Source organism: Lissotriton vulgaris, chromosome 7 (genome assembly GCF_964263255.1).
Source record: "Lissotriton vulgaris chromosome 7, aLisVul1.2, whole genome shotgun sequence".
Classification (NCBI taxonomy): domain Eukaryota; kingdom Metazoa; phylum Chordata; class Amphibia; order Caudata; family Salamandridae; genus Lissotriton; species Lissotriton vulgaris.
This window is the reverse complement of record NC_141695.1, coordinates 686144062-686160520: the sequence shown is the minus strand read 5'-3', so window position 1 is coordinate 686160520 and position 16459 is coordinate 686144062. Positions and strand designations below refer to the sequence as shown.

General features: G+C 41.4%; 1 protein-coding gene across 1 annotated transcript in view; it reads left to right on the top strand.

Annotated features, from left to right (window-relative positions):
- C7H17orf75 (chromosome 7 C17orf75 homolog) overlaps positions 1 to 16459 on the top strand; it is a 166262-nt gene that overhangs the window by 90639 nt on the left and 59164 nt on the right. Inside the window, exon 4 of the mRNA XM_086930902.1 lies at positions 4993 to 5133. Within this exon, the coding sequence (XP_086787028.1) occupies positions 4993 to 5133 (141 nt within the window). The remainder of the gene's footprint in view (positions 1 to 4992; positions 5134 to 16459) is intronic.

Genomic DNA, 16459 nt, shown 5'->3' with positions numbered 1-16459 from the left:
CACGCACGCAACCTGGGAATCATCCTCCACTCAACGCTCTCAATGACCAAGCAAGTCATCGCCGTCTCCTCCTCCAACACCCTCCGCATGCTCCTCAAGATCTTCAGATGGATCCCGACAGATAATAGAAAGACAGTCACCCAGGCCCTCGTCAGCAGCAGACTCAACTACGGAAACGCCCTCTATGCGGGAGCCCCGACCAAGCTCATCAATAGACTACAACGCATCCAAAACGCCTCGGCACGACTGATCCTCGATGTACCATGACACGGCCACATCACCCCTCACCTGGGAAACCTGCACTGGCTCCCCGTCAACAAGAGGATATCCTTTAAAGCTCCTCCTCCACGCACACAAGGCACTTCACAAGACCGGCCCAGCCTACCTCAACAGACGGCTCTCCTTCTACACCCCCAACCGCCAGCTACGCTCTGCCGACCTCTCACTCGCCACCGCCCCGCGTATCCGAACAACAACCAACGGCGGGAGATCCTTCTCCCACCTCGCCGCCAAGACATGGAAAACCCTCCCACTGAGCCTACGACAGAACCAAGACCTGCTGACCTTCAGGAGGATACTAAAGACCTGGCTGTTCGATCAGTAGCAGCCCCCACCCCCCCAGCGCCTTGAGACCCTCGCGCGTATATAGTGCGCTTAACAAATGACTGATTGATTGATTGACTGATTGACTGCACTTACAGTGCCCAGAATGGCCTTGGGTACTGTAGGGGCACAGGCTCATGCACCTGTGCCCACACCACTGGCATAGGGCACTCAGCTAGAGGGGTGGCTGATGTATGCCAGGGCAGTGGGTTTTGTGGGCATGGCACACAGGGATGTGTGCCATGTCAACTCTTTGGTTAGTTCTGTACTTAGACACTCAGCCTGCAAAGGCAGTATGTGGGTGTCAGGGTACAGGGTCCCTAAGGGTGCCACAATAAGTGCTGCAGCCCTTAGGGGTCTTCTGTGGTCACCATGCCCTGGGTACCTAGGGTGCCACTTACTAGGGGCTGACAGGTGGCCAGAGATGCCAATTGGGTTTTAGTTTCAACACAGTTTTAGGGAAGGAACACAGGCCCTGGGCACCTGGTTGGCAGGAGCCCAGGGCACACTCAGTCAAAGCACATCAGCAATTCAGCAAAAAGTGGGGGCATACCAATGCAAGTGATGGCACTTTCTCACAGCCTTCCTCCACACCTTCGCAAGCATTACTACTTAGATTCCGAGGTGAGGAGGGATGGTCACTTTGTGAGCTCCGTCCTACAGTACTTTTTGGTATAGAAGGGTGGACACCCTCCTCCGGGAGTGGGGACTGCTGTGGGACTCTATTCACAAGGTGAGGAATCCACTGGCAGATGTATCCATCAGAAGAAAAAGTTACTTACCTTCGGTAACACTTTTTCTGGTGGATAACAGTATCTGCCTGTGGATTCCTCACTGACCCACCCGCCTCCCCGTTGTCCACCCTTGTATACCTTCAATGATGTCATTTTATGTCTGTTGCTTTCAATGGAAGTGTTTAATTATTTTTACTTTACTGCATTGATTTCAACTTTGTGTGTTGGTTTGAATACGGTGTACTGTATATATTTGTGCGCTCCGTCTCTCGAAGGCACGGAGAAAAAGGGCGGAACTGACGTCATCACGCCGACGAGGCTCTCTTTTGGCTCCAGTGACGTCAGCGGAGTCGCAAGCGGAGCCATGCTTCTGTGACGTCGTCCTCGTCGGCGTGGAGAGCTACAAAAAAATTCCGAAAGCTGCTGGCGCAGGGGATATTCACAAGGTGAGGAATCCACAGGCAGATACTGTATCCACCAGAAAAAGCGTTAACGAAGGTAAGTAACTTGTTCTTTAAGTTCCTAACGAAAATCATCAACTCTCACCTGAAGCCTCCTCACAATAGGATCTACTGGATTCCTTCCAGTTGGTAGTTTTGCCCTACTGATAGGACTGGATCACATTTAGTGTAGGTATGGGTTGATTTGCTGACTAATGCAATGCATCCTTTTGGAGGCCAATCATATTGAACTCCGTGCTTTTTCAAAATCGAGCATCATTCTGATCTGCTTCCCCACTAAGTAAGAGTGCCTAAAGTCCTTTAGCCGTCCTTGCAGTACTGCTTTTCCGTTTTGTCTGTTAAAAGTCCATGGGTAAAACTGGGGAAAAATGTACATCCCTGTTGTACTAGTCCTACTTTGAATCCACTTCACTTGATATTGGTTTTAACCCTCTTTTTGATTTTGTTAAGCACCCCTAATCACATTGCCATTTTTTGCTGACAACCTGCACATTTCTATGGTGCGACAGCTAAGATTCTGCCCTTCGATATTGACTATTATTATATGATTCTTCTACCTGGTGGTGGTCAGAGCCATCACTTCCAAAACATTGTCACTAAGAACAGGCATTGAAAAATCCTAAAAATTTTACTAGACTGGCAGGTCTAGTAAGTTTAAAAATGTACTCAACCTTCCTGTAATGTACTTGACACGTAAACTGGTCTCAAATTGTGTGACCCTAGGCAAATATTTTATTTTATAGAGCCGCTTTTTCTTTATTATCACATCGAGAGCACCTTCAAGTATGCGAGTTCAGCATTTCTGCTGCACAAAAAAATCTAATTTTTTTAATTAAAGAGACTAAATGTTTGCTCCATGTATAATAAGTATCTAAACACACGATCTCAGATATCCCTGTTAGTTCACTATTAGCATTGTTATCGGGCAGGGGAGGATCGTATTATCCCAGTTTATGTTTAAAAACTCACTTTTAATAAATATATTACTGAAGCATGGTGTGGTAGCGCACTGTCATTTACTGACAGTACACTTCCTATTGAAATCTCCACAACGTTCCCATTAACATGCAGTTTACTGATAAAATGATATAGCATATAAACAATTATCTGTGAAAATTGGGTTTCAGCAAACATATTTATCATTTGTACATCACCAAGTAAGGTCTTCTGATTTTTCTTCATCCCATTTAAATATTTTTTTCATCACTCAGAATTACACAAAATGGGCTATCATAACTACTGAAATATATTTTGACATTTTGGCCTGTTCACGTATTAGCTAATTAAATGTTGTGTGTTAGAAAAACATCTGACACCCTACTGCCTTTCATTTCACACTCTTTGTACAGCACTTCAGACAGTTCACTCTACAAAATCCTGTAACCCTGCAGTTAGAGAAAGAAAAGTAATTGTAAAAAGATGTAAACTGACTTCTAACCTCTGTCTCTAAACACAGAGCAAATATCACAAGATAAAAGCAATATTTAAAGGCATATGTATTGCTCCTTCACTTTGAGTGAACAGAAACCCTGTTCTTTGTCAGCCTGCTAGAATGGGCGAATAGGCCTAAATTATATCTCTGCCTGATAAAATCTGACACTCCATAGCAAGTGGGTCGGTAGATTTCTGCCAAGGTCTATACCCATGGATTCTTTAGTTGACAAATCTTGTGAAGCCACCCTGCTCAATATTTGTTTGCCTCTGTGACAAAGGACATGATTAGCATTAAAAATCAGAATAAAGAATGTGTCCCCTAAGGTGACTTAGAGTAAAACTGACATCCTCTTTTTAAGCCAAATATATTTCACTAACGTTGCTGCATATGTCCACGTACTGAGCTTTTAGCAGCTGAGATTACAATTACTATAATTTAAAAGTACTTTTCCAGGTTATTTAACTTTCAGTTCTCAAACTGATGCTATGGAAGCATCCTCTTTTTTCCAATCCAAGCCCCTAATGCAAGCTCTTCCATTGACCTTCTCACAACTGACTCCATTTTGGTAGGATCCATGATAAATGGAGGCTAGATTAGGCACTATATATATATATATATATGCTAGGCTTCCAGTGTTCCTTATCCCTTGACTACAATGGATGCTCTGTTTCCTGTAGAATTTTAAACGTCCTATGCAATTTGCTAAAGACAAATCGGAGACTTTATCCACTCACTTTAAAATATGATATAAATGCTACTTTAAGGTATACACTAAACAGTGCCTAACAAGCTGAGAAAGGGAACAATGCATTAAAGAAAACCGCAAACAAACAGTATTCATGGACCACTGCCTATGGAACATATATTTTAATTAAGCTCTTATTATAGGTCAACAACAGACTCAAAGCAAAATAACCATATACTGCATTTAATAAGGACCTCAAATATAGAAACACACTGGAGTTAATTTCAAAACTATTTATTTGTACAAGGAGCAGCAATAAAGAGGAGGCAATCTGAAATGATGGTGGACTTGCAGTGATACAGTTGTTGTCATTGCCTGTGGTTGTTGTTTAAAGGATAGGCATGAAGTGATACAGATAGTACATCCCCTGGTCTGGATATTGTATTCAGCTTGTCCTTCAGCCAACATTCCCACTATCCAAACACAGTTGACTGATTTCAGGGAAGAACAGGGACCCTGCTTGGTGGTTCCCTAGAATCTTTGATCGTATGGCTATGTGTAGCCATGCCGTGTCTCTTGTTAGGTAAAGGATTAGAGTGCTCCTAATTCAAGGTAATTTGCCCTAGACAGAAACCTCCTGTTTACTTGCCATGTTCTTACAACAAACTGTAGCAATATTCTGGACATTTTACGCTCTCTGTAAATGCAGAGTTGAAAATCATGTTCAATGCTGGATTGCAAAATGGACTCCATGGCAGCATCAACCAGATTTCATTTTATACAATTTTATTTTACTCTTAGCAAACTCTGGAACACGCAGACGGGAGATTAAAGTGCCTGTGTGTAGCTCTATGTACTTGTAACATTGAACAACTTTCAAGGTGCAATTGTTCTTAGCAACTAGTAACTGTGTATATCCATAAAGCTCATTCTGTTAATATCAATCAATGAACATTGAGGTCTTGCCTCATGCAGAAACATCACATAAGTCTGTTTTCTACTTGTTTATTACAATGTCTAAGAAGTCACGGTAGCATAAACATGCTGACTGAATATACCTAATATTTCTTACAGCATACCCGAAAGTGTCTTTGGCTGCTACTACTGTCTTCTTCAACAACCAAAACCACTTCAGAAGGAAATGATGGATGCAAGCATCAACTTTCCTGAATATGTAATCTGTTTTCTGGGAGGTTCAGAGAAAGGACTTGAACTATATCCTTTACAAGAGCATTTAAAGGGAATATAACTATATAAACCTTACATTAATCATCACTGATTTCCTGTTTTTAGTCCTCCCTGTGGTCGATATCAGCTTATCTGGTTCACATCTAAGAGAAACTGTAGTAAGCCTGAAGGGCATTTGTATAGGATATGGTACAAGAATCTCAGGTGGTCCGCAAATAGCCTAGATCTCTCTCTTGTAGAACCCTGGTCCTTGCTAGTTGACACATATTGAAGTCTCAGGTTTAGGAACTCTGTGTCCAAAATGTAATCAGAAGGTGCTTTGTGGCAATGAACGTCATGGCAAATTTTCATTTGCCATGTTCTGGGACTGGTGGCATGAAATTTCAACTTTAAGTATAGTGTTTGGAGACATGTTTTCCTCTCAGAGTCAAAACTCCATGCCAATATTCACAGATTCAAAAGGGCTGATTGTCATATTGTTTTGCATCTGTCCACTAATATGGACCTTAGTCTGGAGGTTAAAATCGAATGGTACAGATACTTTAATCTTGAAAAAAAAGACTAGAGGCCGCCTTTTTTTAATATCTTGAAGACTGCTGATCTGAATTTCAACATTTCAAATGTTACATATATCTGGCATCAATCATCCTGTCAACCTCGTATTGTCAAGAAAATGAAGGTTGATTGCCTCCTGCGCAAAGGTGATCTGAATCTTACTGGTAGGTTGGATTTTCAGCACTTTTAGGCAGTCACAAGCTTGCAACAGTGCAAGATCCATTTATTTTAAGGTGTTGGTATTATGCATCATAGATAGGCAAAGGTGATGGCTTCTGTGGCATTCTGGAAGTAGGCTCTTAGCACATGAATGATTGTTGTGGTGGAATGGTTTGGATGTCAGATTGGAATGGTGGGGGTGAGAGCGAGAGGGATGGTTGCTTTAAGGTTGGTTAGAAGCAGAGGACTGTGGATGGCCACAGTAGTGTTTTATGGATGTACTTTTTCTGGCTAAGAATAATCGTTCTTCCTATGTAGAAATAAAATTACCATAATCCTCAAGGGCTAGCGCTTTTCTTCACTGGCTACAAACATCAGGGAAGAGCTGAATGTGCTCCGACTGTATAACGCTTCTTAGCTAGATTACAAGGCTGCTTTGGTGCCGTTGCTGTTTGCTATTCTGTGTTCGAGAAACCATTTTGCATTTCAGATGAGGGGATTAACTATTGAGCTGATTTCGATTGTGCCGACTACGTTCTGGAACGCAGCAATCTTCTGCCTTTAAAACAAAACATTACAGTGAGTTTGTATTCTTGAGTATGCTATCAGACACTTATAATTAAGATTTAGGAAGAGTATCAATGTAGATGTGTAACGTTTTCAATTTGTCTTTAGATGGCAACAAGAAAAATAAACTAGTGAGAACATTTGTGCCAAATTTAGATCCTAAGAATCATTGTGCGATTATGAACACATCAGTTTTGAAGAGGTATTAAGGGATCCAATTCTCATGAAGTGCAAAACCAAGAGGGTACAAGAATGAGTGTTGGTTTGTTCTGAATTATCTCTAAAGAAAATTGTGTCCTCAGCTAAAGGAATAGTGAACCTTGAGAGAACTGTGCAGGAAATTAGAGGCAACTCCAGTGAAGTGATTTCAGTAGTTAAGCAAGATTTTGGCAAGGTTGAAAATGGTGAAAAGAATAAACGTGTAAAGAGGAACAATTTACAATACTATGGCTGTGGATGAAAGTTATAACCATTTGGGAAACTTAGAGGGATGCCCAGCCTGGGACAAGACATGCGCCAAGTGTCAGAGGAGGGGTCGTTTTGCTTCCGTTTGCAAGTCCACAGCTCAAAGGAAGGTCAATATAATTCCAGAATAGGGGAATAATTGTGAAGAAGATTCATTAAACCCAAAGGAGAACTTGACTGTAAAGGATAGTACAATACAGAAGAATCGCCTTCTCAAAATATCGTACTAGATGGTATCAATGTACACATGATGATGGACTCGTGCTTGGTATTCTAAAAAAAAAGCATGACTTATTTAAATTCATATTGTCTGGCAGAAACGTACTTCCAATGTAAGTCAGTCCTTGAGGTTACTTGGGCCCAGAATTAAAATGGTGGGGTTATTTTGGTCTGACTTAAAGTTTATTGGTTGAAAGGTTTGTTTGTAGCTGATAAGGGGGAGCCTATTCTAGACTGGCACCACCAAGAGGATCTGCGTGCATGATTAAATCCACCTGCTATTCTATCAGCATACTCAGTAGAAGATAAAGGAAAAGACAATAACACAGTCTGGGAACTTGTGAATGAATTTCCAGGTGTTTTTGAAGAACAGTTAGGAGAGTAAAAGGGATTTAAACATAAGATAATTTTAAAGGAATGGGTGAATCCAATATAACATCAAATTAGAAATGTTCCATATATATATATATATATATATATATATATATATACATACACATATATATATATATATATATATATATATATATATATATATATATAACCTGAAGGTTTGCTGCTGGATTTATGCGAGTGTGATATTATTGAAGCTGTGGAATCATCTCTATGGGTGTCCCCAGTGAATATATTTCCTTAAAGGTATTTAATTTATGCGTGAATCTTCACAGCGTGAATGAGGCCATTTAGGTCTATCCACAACCACTAACCAACATCCATGAGCAGGTTACGACATTTGCAGGAGCTACTGTTTTCACAACATTGGACTTAGCCAATTTGTATCACCAGACGGTTCTCAACAAGGATCCAAGTTGGTCACTGCTTTCATGCCACCAGAAGGTTAATTTCAGTATAAATGCATGTTGTTTGGCCTAGCCAGTGCAGCTGATGTATCCCAAAAAAATCATGAAAGAGGCACTTTATATAGGAAAGGTTTGCCCCTTAGAAGTGACAATTGTCACTTTACTTGCAGCAAGGTGGTGTTTTTAGGCCATTGTATATCAGCTGATGGAATTACTCCTAAGACGGTCATATCCGGGCTATTCAGGATGCTCTAGCACCTCTAACCAAAGAACAGCCATCCTCTTTCCTAGGATTAACCGAATTCTGTTTAAAGTTTATAGAGCACTATGGTTGTAAAATGGAGCAATTAAAAAAATGTTATGGGATATTATCAAGAGAATACTCTTGCTTTACTTAGGAATGATATAGCCAATGTACCATGCTTGAAACCTTTCTTAGTAGGGAAACAGTGCATATGTATCTGCAAGTGGTGTAGGGATTGGTGAAGTCCTTATGCATAAGGATGGGAAGAAAGAATGGGTAGTTGCTTAAGTCCAAAACCATAAGGAAGGCTGAACGTAATTTCTCAGTGCTTGAGAAGGAGTTACTAGTTTGTTCTTGGGCTTTGGAACATTTTAGAATGTATGTTTGGCAATGATCTTTATCATTAAGAAGAATCACATTGGTAAACATATTTAACTCTGGTCGTGATACAAATTTAACTGTAATACTTGCTAGATTAGCCTGCAAATTTCTTTTTTTAAATTGAATATGTGGCAGAAGCTAGGAATGTGCACGCTGACTGTGTGTCAAGTATACCTGCAGGGTCACAGTTGCGTCTTCGCTGCTGCAAATGAGGCCAATGTGAGGTAACTTTTAGAAGTGACTATACCAGAGGACCAGAATTAAGTAAAATCAAACTGAATAAAGTATGTCTTCTGATTTAAGTCTTAAGGAAGTACTTGGTTTTTGCAAATTGGGATGGTCAGTTAAATGGAAGTTGAGATGAGATTTGTCTGCGTTTCACAAAGAAGTGATGAATTGTGTGTCATGAATGGAATTGTGATGCCGGGCAATAAGATTGTTCCCCCGATTAGTTTGAGGAATGAAATTATCGTCCTGTGCCGTGATGGTCATCTAGGCATGTTAGCTACTAAAACGTGTGCTAGGGAATTGTACTGGTGGCTATCTATGGATTATACTTGATGAGTGGATATGCTGTCGTTGTGCATGTATGAACAGTGATAAGAGGACAAACATGTAGAGTGGATTTGTCAACTGTTTCTGTTCCAGAACGCCCTAGGAGGCACGTATGTATCTATAAAATTGGTCAGTTTTTAGTCTCACCTCAAAAAGAGGCTTTTGGAATTGTTTCCATTAAATATTTTTCCAAATGGCCTGAAGTCAGGATAGCTGAGCTCCATTATTATATTCTTGGATGATGTTTTCTCTCAAGAAGGTATTCCCGAGAGATTGGTAGCAGATAATTTGCCTCAATTCTTTAGTGTTCGATTTAAAGATTATCTGGATCATCTTGTCATTGTGCACAAGAGAATTTCAATCGATCATCCAGAGACCAACAGTCAAGAAGTTTGACAGGGTAATTAAAGAGACACTCCAATTGGCCTGCAATTGTGGGTCGAGCTGGAATAACTTACAATCTATGCTTTTAACTTATTGCACTACAGTTCATCCCTTTTACGTGGATGTAAGCAGGATCCAAGATTCTTTTTTCGGTGGTTGAGGAAACATAGTGTTATAGAAGGAGTAATTGCTCAGAACAAATGTGGAAAAGAGGCAGAAGTTGAGGATGGCTCAGACAGTAGCAATGTGTATCTCCATGTTTAATCTCCCTCAAACCTTAGTTATTCTATTTTTGTTGTGGACCTTGCTGGGTTAGGCTTTAGTAGTCATGTAAGTAAACAAAGTTTGAAGGAAAGGCAGAGTGCACAAAATAAATGTCTTCCTGAAAGATTAGAGGAGTTTGTCCTGTGGTCTGGAGAAGTTGTTCGCTACTATAATGTTTGCAAATGTATAGTTGATTTTTTTATTTTTTGTTGTTTTTAGATACCATCTGTAACAGCACATGTGCTGCATGTAGTATCGCTTGTGAGGGTTATTGTTCACAGTAAAGTGATTGGAGACTGCCCACTGCTTACCTTTTGTCTCTCTTCTTTGCTGCCTCCGAGTGGCAATTGCATGCAGGGTGTCACTTCCTTTTCTTTCTGTGAAATATGCACCACCGACAGATTGATTGAACTTAATTAAATCCATCTGGTGATAACGCTGTGACTGAAGTACGCGTTTCAGGATGCTTCTTCTATTTCCAGTTTTTGTACTGCTTTCTCAATTCATTCTGTTTTCAGATGCATTTTTTCACATTGTTGATCGACGCCTGTATCTTTTGGTTTACTCATTCAACTAAAGAAAATGACAATTTACGTTGAATTAATCCATTATAATGTATAAATGCCACACTTCCAACAAATTGAAACCTTCATGATGTTTGTCGCCACTCGCTTTCATTGCCTTTCCGCCATTCATCCCCTTTAAGCCTCCTACTTTTGTGTTAATTTTAAGTTTGGTTCCTTGTTTAAGTTAATTACATCCACAACTGTAGTATTCTATGCCACTGCACCCTACGTCAATCCACTCTATGTCCCTCCAGTCGTCACCTCTCCACTCGGCACCACTCCACTCGGCACCACTCCATTCTACTCTGTCACTCTACCCTATTTGACCCCATTCCACTCTAGGCCACTCTACTCTACTCCACTTTATTCCACTCTACTCTATGCCATTCTACTGTCCCAATCCGCTCTACGTTGTGCGACTCCACACTGTATGCCACTCCACCCAGCTTTATGCCACTTTACTCTTTTCCACTCCATGCCACTCCACACTGCTCTACGTCACACAATGCTACTCTACTATGTCACTCCACGCCATTCTAGGCCACTCCATGCTACGCCACTTCTCTCTACTTTACGATACTCAACTTTACTCCATGCCACTCCACTGTACTATATGTAGTTTCTCTCTCTGAGCTACTCTACGCCACTCCATTCCACTTTATGTCACTCTGCGTCCCTCCTCTCTAACCACTCAAGGCACTCCACTCTAAGCCACTGTACTCTACTCCACACAGCTCCAACCCACTCTACTCTACCTTATGCCACTCCATGCCACTCTATACTATGCCACTCTACTCTGTCACTCCACTTTATTGCCACTATACGACACTCCACTCTACTCTATGCCACTCTATTCCACTTTAGGCCACTGTACTCCATGCCTCTCTACTTAACGGCACTCTTTTCTGTGCCACTCCCCTCCATGCTACTCTACAACAGGCCACGCCACTCCACACCTCTCTGTCACTCTAATCCACTTCACATCACTCTATTCAACTTTATGCCACTCTACGTCACTCTATGCCACTGCACTCTACGCTGCTCTTCTCTAATCTACATCACTCCACTTTACTCTATGCCACTCCACTCTATTCTATGCCATTTCAACCTACGCTACTCTACGCCGCTCCATTCCACTCTAGGCCACTCTATTTCGCTCCACATCACTCCTCTCTATGCCATTCGACTCTAAGCCCCTCCATTCTAAGCCGCTCCAGCCACTCCATGCTACGCTACCTTATGCCACTCTACCGGACTCCATGCCACTCCACACCACCCCACCCAACTATACTCTGCCATGCCACTCTACTGTGAAACACTCCTCTTGACTTGATTCCTCTCTAAGCCACTCCACTCCATGACACGCCTCTCTACTCTGCGCCACTGTACTTTAGGCCTCTCCACTGCCACCTGTCTCTATGCTCTCTAGGCCACTTTACACCACTCCATGTCACTCTACTCAACTCCACTCTGTGTCACTCTACTCTATGCTACTCTACTCTATGCCGCTCCTTTCTACTCTGCGCCACTTCACTCTACGTGACTCCACTCTACTCCTCTCCACTCTACTCCTCTCCACTCTACTCCTCTCCATTCTACTTCTCTCGGCTCTGCGTTACTCGGCTCTGCGTTACTCGGCTCTGCGTTACTCGGCTCTGCGTTACTCTGCTCTGCGTTACTCTGCTCTGCGTTACTCTGCTCTGCGTCACTCTGCTCTGCGTCACTCTGCTCTGCGTTGCTCTGCGCCACTCTGCGCCATATCACTATCTGCCACTCTGCTCTATCCCACTCTACTAACTTTTAGCCATGCTAATGAGCAGCCACATTCTTTACAACATGGCTAAAAAGCTTTGGAATAGCCATTAGCTCTTGCATAGCTGAGAGCTATGGGCTTTGCCAGTGCTAGTTTTTAAGAGTAGTTATATTTGAGGTTGCTGAGGAGTAGTGCTGTTTAGTTTCTTTTAGAGGGTTATTTTGCTTATTGGGGGTTTTGTTTGGTCATTGTTTTATTTTAAGGAGGCGAAAGTGTGGCATTCAGAAAGTAGGCGGTTAGCTCGTGAGTGAATGTTGTCCCACCTCCCCCAGCATGATTTTGTGCTGACACGTGTTTGTGCTGATGTGTTTCAGCTGAGCGAGTGCCTGCAGAATCTCCCCACAGTGTGCTAGTACCCCACTGTTCTCCTGCGGTCTCTTCTTCTGCCAAATCAGCAGAAGTGCCTGCTGCCTGCTGCCTCTACCAAGCTCTGTGTCCCTACAACGTTCCTTCTCGCAGCTTGCCAGATTGCTGCCAGGGAAGGCCTAGTGGTGAGTGCAGTGGTGGGGGGCAGCATGGTGATGGACGGGGACAAGAAGGGGCAGGAAAGATTAGAAGAGTCTCCGACTAAGCATATCTTTTCTAGTGAAAAGGTGGCCTTCGGTGCACCCTGCCCACCGTCCCACCCCCTCACCCCCCAGGGGGTGTAGTTGAGTGGGAGTCGGAGTTGAAGGCAGAGTCACCCAAGGTTTTGAGGAGCATAAATACCCAAGAAGAATCCGGAGGGCTCGGAAGGTGTGAACAGTTGTTTACCTGACTGCTTTGGTTATAGCCCTCCCAGTACTGCAGTCTATGGACGTTTTATCAGTGGAAACTATCTCTGTTTGATTAGTTTGGCTTAAGAGCAATTATCATTTTTCTTTATTTCTACACCAGACAGGCTATGAGGTAGCATTTACTAAGCTCTATTGCTCACTATGGTGAGTACTATTAGCCTGGCTTTCTCTCCCAGGTAAAACCTCAAGATACTAAAAGTACCAAGATGACTATTAAAAAAAATTGTAGCAGGAATATAGTGCTTAGACCAACTCGAGCCTCAATTGGCCCTAAACATTTGAATTTGACTCTAAGCAGAGTGATTGCACCATAGTGGCCTACCCGATCTGCCTATTGATTTCCTTCTACTTTCCACGTCTTGGAGACGAAGCAGGTAACCACGTCTGAGAAGACAACTGTCATAAAAAATAATCTTCAACAGCAGAGTCCCTCAGTAAGTAATTGGGAATCGGCTGTAGTTGTCACCTCTGCTTTCCCTAAATCCTAGATGGAGGGAAGTGAGAATAAAATAAGAGCAGAGTGCAAGCAAACTGTTTGTGCCCTGCACTTGGATCAAATGCTACTCAAAAGCACTCTCCCGGAAACAGACATCAATCACAAGTTCATAACGGAAAGGAAGTTAAAGAGGTACCAGAGCAACTGGTAAATCATCCGCCACCCAGAGACACCTTATCCAGACATACTCTGAAACTGGAGCATTCATCTGCCAGGAGACTAAGTTCATGTCTCCAAAGCTCTTCATGCTCTTCAGGGCATTCTGGAGTCTACTATAAAATTATTGGAGAAAATGACGATTAATTCATACTATGTGCTAGAATCTCTATTTGCTATTCTTGTTGCCAGAACAAATGATGACGTTAATGTGGATCAGATTAAGGTTCTCCTTTCTAGCTCTAGTGCTTCCAGGTACTCTTTATATGCGCATGTGATGGATAAGGGGAAAGGGGAGAAAAATGTAGCATTCCAAGCTAGAGAAGCTCTATTTAGAAACAGCTAAAAAATTATGTGTATTCTCTTCAAATATGTACTATCTCCACAGTATTCTGTGGTGGTTGCTCAGAAAGATGTGCTAGAGTCTATTGCCCGCTCTTCTTCTCCCACTCCACAAGTAACTCTTTTTCCAATATTTTTGCTAAAGCAAAAAGGGATTTTAAATACAGGGTCATCTCTAAATAAGGCTACCAAGGGGTAGGATTTAGTCCATGAAACTTCCATAGTTCATGAATCCAATTTAAGAAGGAGTTCTTTCCAAAAGTTAAAAAGAATACAAGAGCAGTTTTAAAAAGAAGGATTCATGAAAAAGAATAGGGGACGGGTCAAGTTTCCTCCTATATAATATGGTATCTCTACTGAAACTCTTAATAAAATTTCTGTTCCTGAGACTTTTCTGACTGAAGGACCTAGCATGTCTTCTGTGATAGAAGGGCCTGTGGTACCAACAGTTTGTGCAAGAACAAACCTACAGAAGGCCACACTGGCTCTAATTTGACTCAGTTATATCTGTTTAACTCTGAGACAATGGTCTAAAATCTTGAGGTCTCTATTTGTGAGGTGTTACGTTACTGACCAAATTCCAAAGTCTTGGAAAGAGAGTATTATTGTTAGTCTACATAAAAAAGGCAATAAAACAATGCCAGAGAACTGTAGACAAATTGCCCTCCTTGACGCCTTAGGGAAGATTTTCTCATGTGGAATATTGGAACATATAGAATTGTGGAAGGAAGAGGCTTGTATCATCCCGATGGAGTAGTTTCAAACGGATCTGTAGTGGACAATATTATGGTATTACAGTCTGCATTGGACATGTGTCATGAATAGACATCAAGTGGTATATACCACATTTATTGACTTTTCAGCAGTGTTTGGTCTAGTGGACAGACTGCTATTTTGCTCCAAATTGTCCACTTTGGGTATACATACCATCCAATATGCTTGGATTAATTATTGCACTTAATTTCTCCACCTAGTGCAAAGCTTTATTAATTTGAAAAAATGTATTGAAGAAAGCCCTGGCTCTTTCTGTAGCTTTCTACAATGTGTATATTTGTATGGGAAAAATGCATTTTAATCACTTATTGCACATTTTGTAAAACTAAGATTCACCCTACTATAATATATGCACTGGAAGACATCCCAGTATCATACTGGGTCGTCTTAGAGCTTTATGAAGCCAAGATTTTTGAGAAATTTGGGAGTCTGAGCTCAGCGATCCCAATTCACATACTTAGATTAGAGCTTGGTTTATCCAGTGCTATTGTTCAAGGACTAGCAAAAATAATATATTGGACAATAAGCTTCTTCATGTGCCAGCCAAGTCCCTGAGAACTTCTCTTCTTTCAAAATTAGACTCGGGACTGGCTGGGAAACTATCCTTTTTTGGTAATTTTAATTTTGCACGGGAGAATTTGAAGTGCAGTAGGATCTCTTAAAAAACATGGTCTCTACGTCAGTAATGCCATTTCCTCAAAGTTCATATTAAAACAAACCTTTTCCGTAATATAATTCACTCTTTGAAATTTAAATTATATAGAAATTGTATTGCTTTTAATAAATTTGAGCATGTGTGACCTTCTCTTTTTTTTAACAAAATTTCCCATAGCTACGGTTGTGGCCCTTAGAAACATTTTAGATGAGATTTTATTTTTAGTGTTCCTCTGGATTGCAGTGACCAGGACTGTAACTGGTTTCTGGCCTACCCAAGGGCCATGAAAGAGTCAGAAGTGTGTCCTTCAGTTGTATATTTAAATGGATACTTGCAGCTTACACTAGAGTAAGAAAAAAAGGAGAACGTAAACAGGTGGATTTTATTTAACCATGTGCGGCTTATAATGGTGTGTTTGAAGAAAAATCATGGCCTTGTTACTAGAAAACTTCTTTTAGATTCAGTAGACACTTGCTTAGTGCGCACCGTGATTCTAATCACATATTTGTGCTGTTAAACATGTTTTGTCTGCAATTAAACCAAGTAAATCTTGAGAAAAGAAGGGGAAGAACTGCTAATGCTGTCGATTTATGGATCGCACGTCCTCTCCAGTCGAAATTTTATGTACATTCAGAAAAGCACTGCCTTGGCAGGAAAGTAACAGGGAGGCATGTGGAAAAATCCCATTACATGATAGGGATGGCTAAATCATCAAATACAGTACAAACAAGCAATGGCAAAGCCAATAGTTCTCACCTACACTGATCTATTTAATTTAGTTTATCCATGTTGTAAAGCTGTGATGCTGCCGGTGATAACCGTGTCATAGCACTTTTTTTTCTTTACTTCCAGCCATGCTGCACAGCAGTCACCCTGCTGCACCCCATGGCTAGATGTCATTGTCCAAGCCAGTAGCTCTCACCCAGGCAACTACCAATTCGCTTCGGCAATGCTTGTTCATGGAACGTACAATATAGAAGCAAACCACGTAAATCAGTCTTAGCCGTTCAAAATCGAAAATGATTATTTAATCTGACAATCTAGCATGTGAAGTGGTTTGCTTGAGAAATTAATAAAACAATCTGCAAACTTCAAAAATCCCCTCCTTATGAAACTATACTAAATACTTTGTGTAGAGTTTCTGCCTGTTGCTCATACATCATAAACGTGTTTCTAGACAGA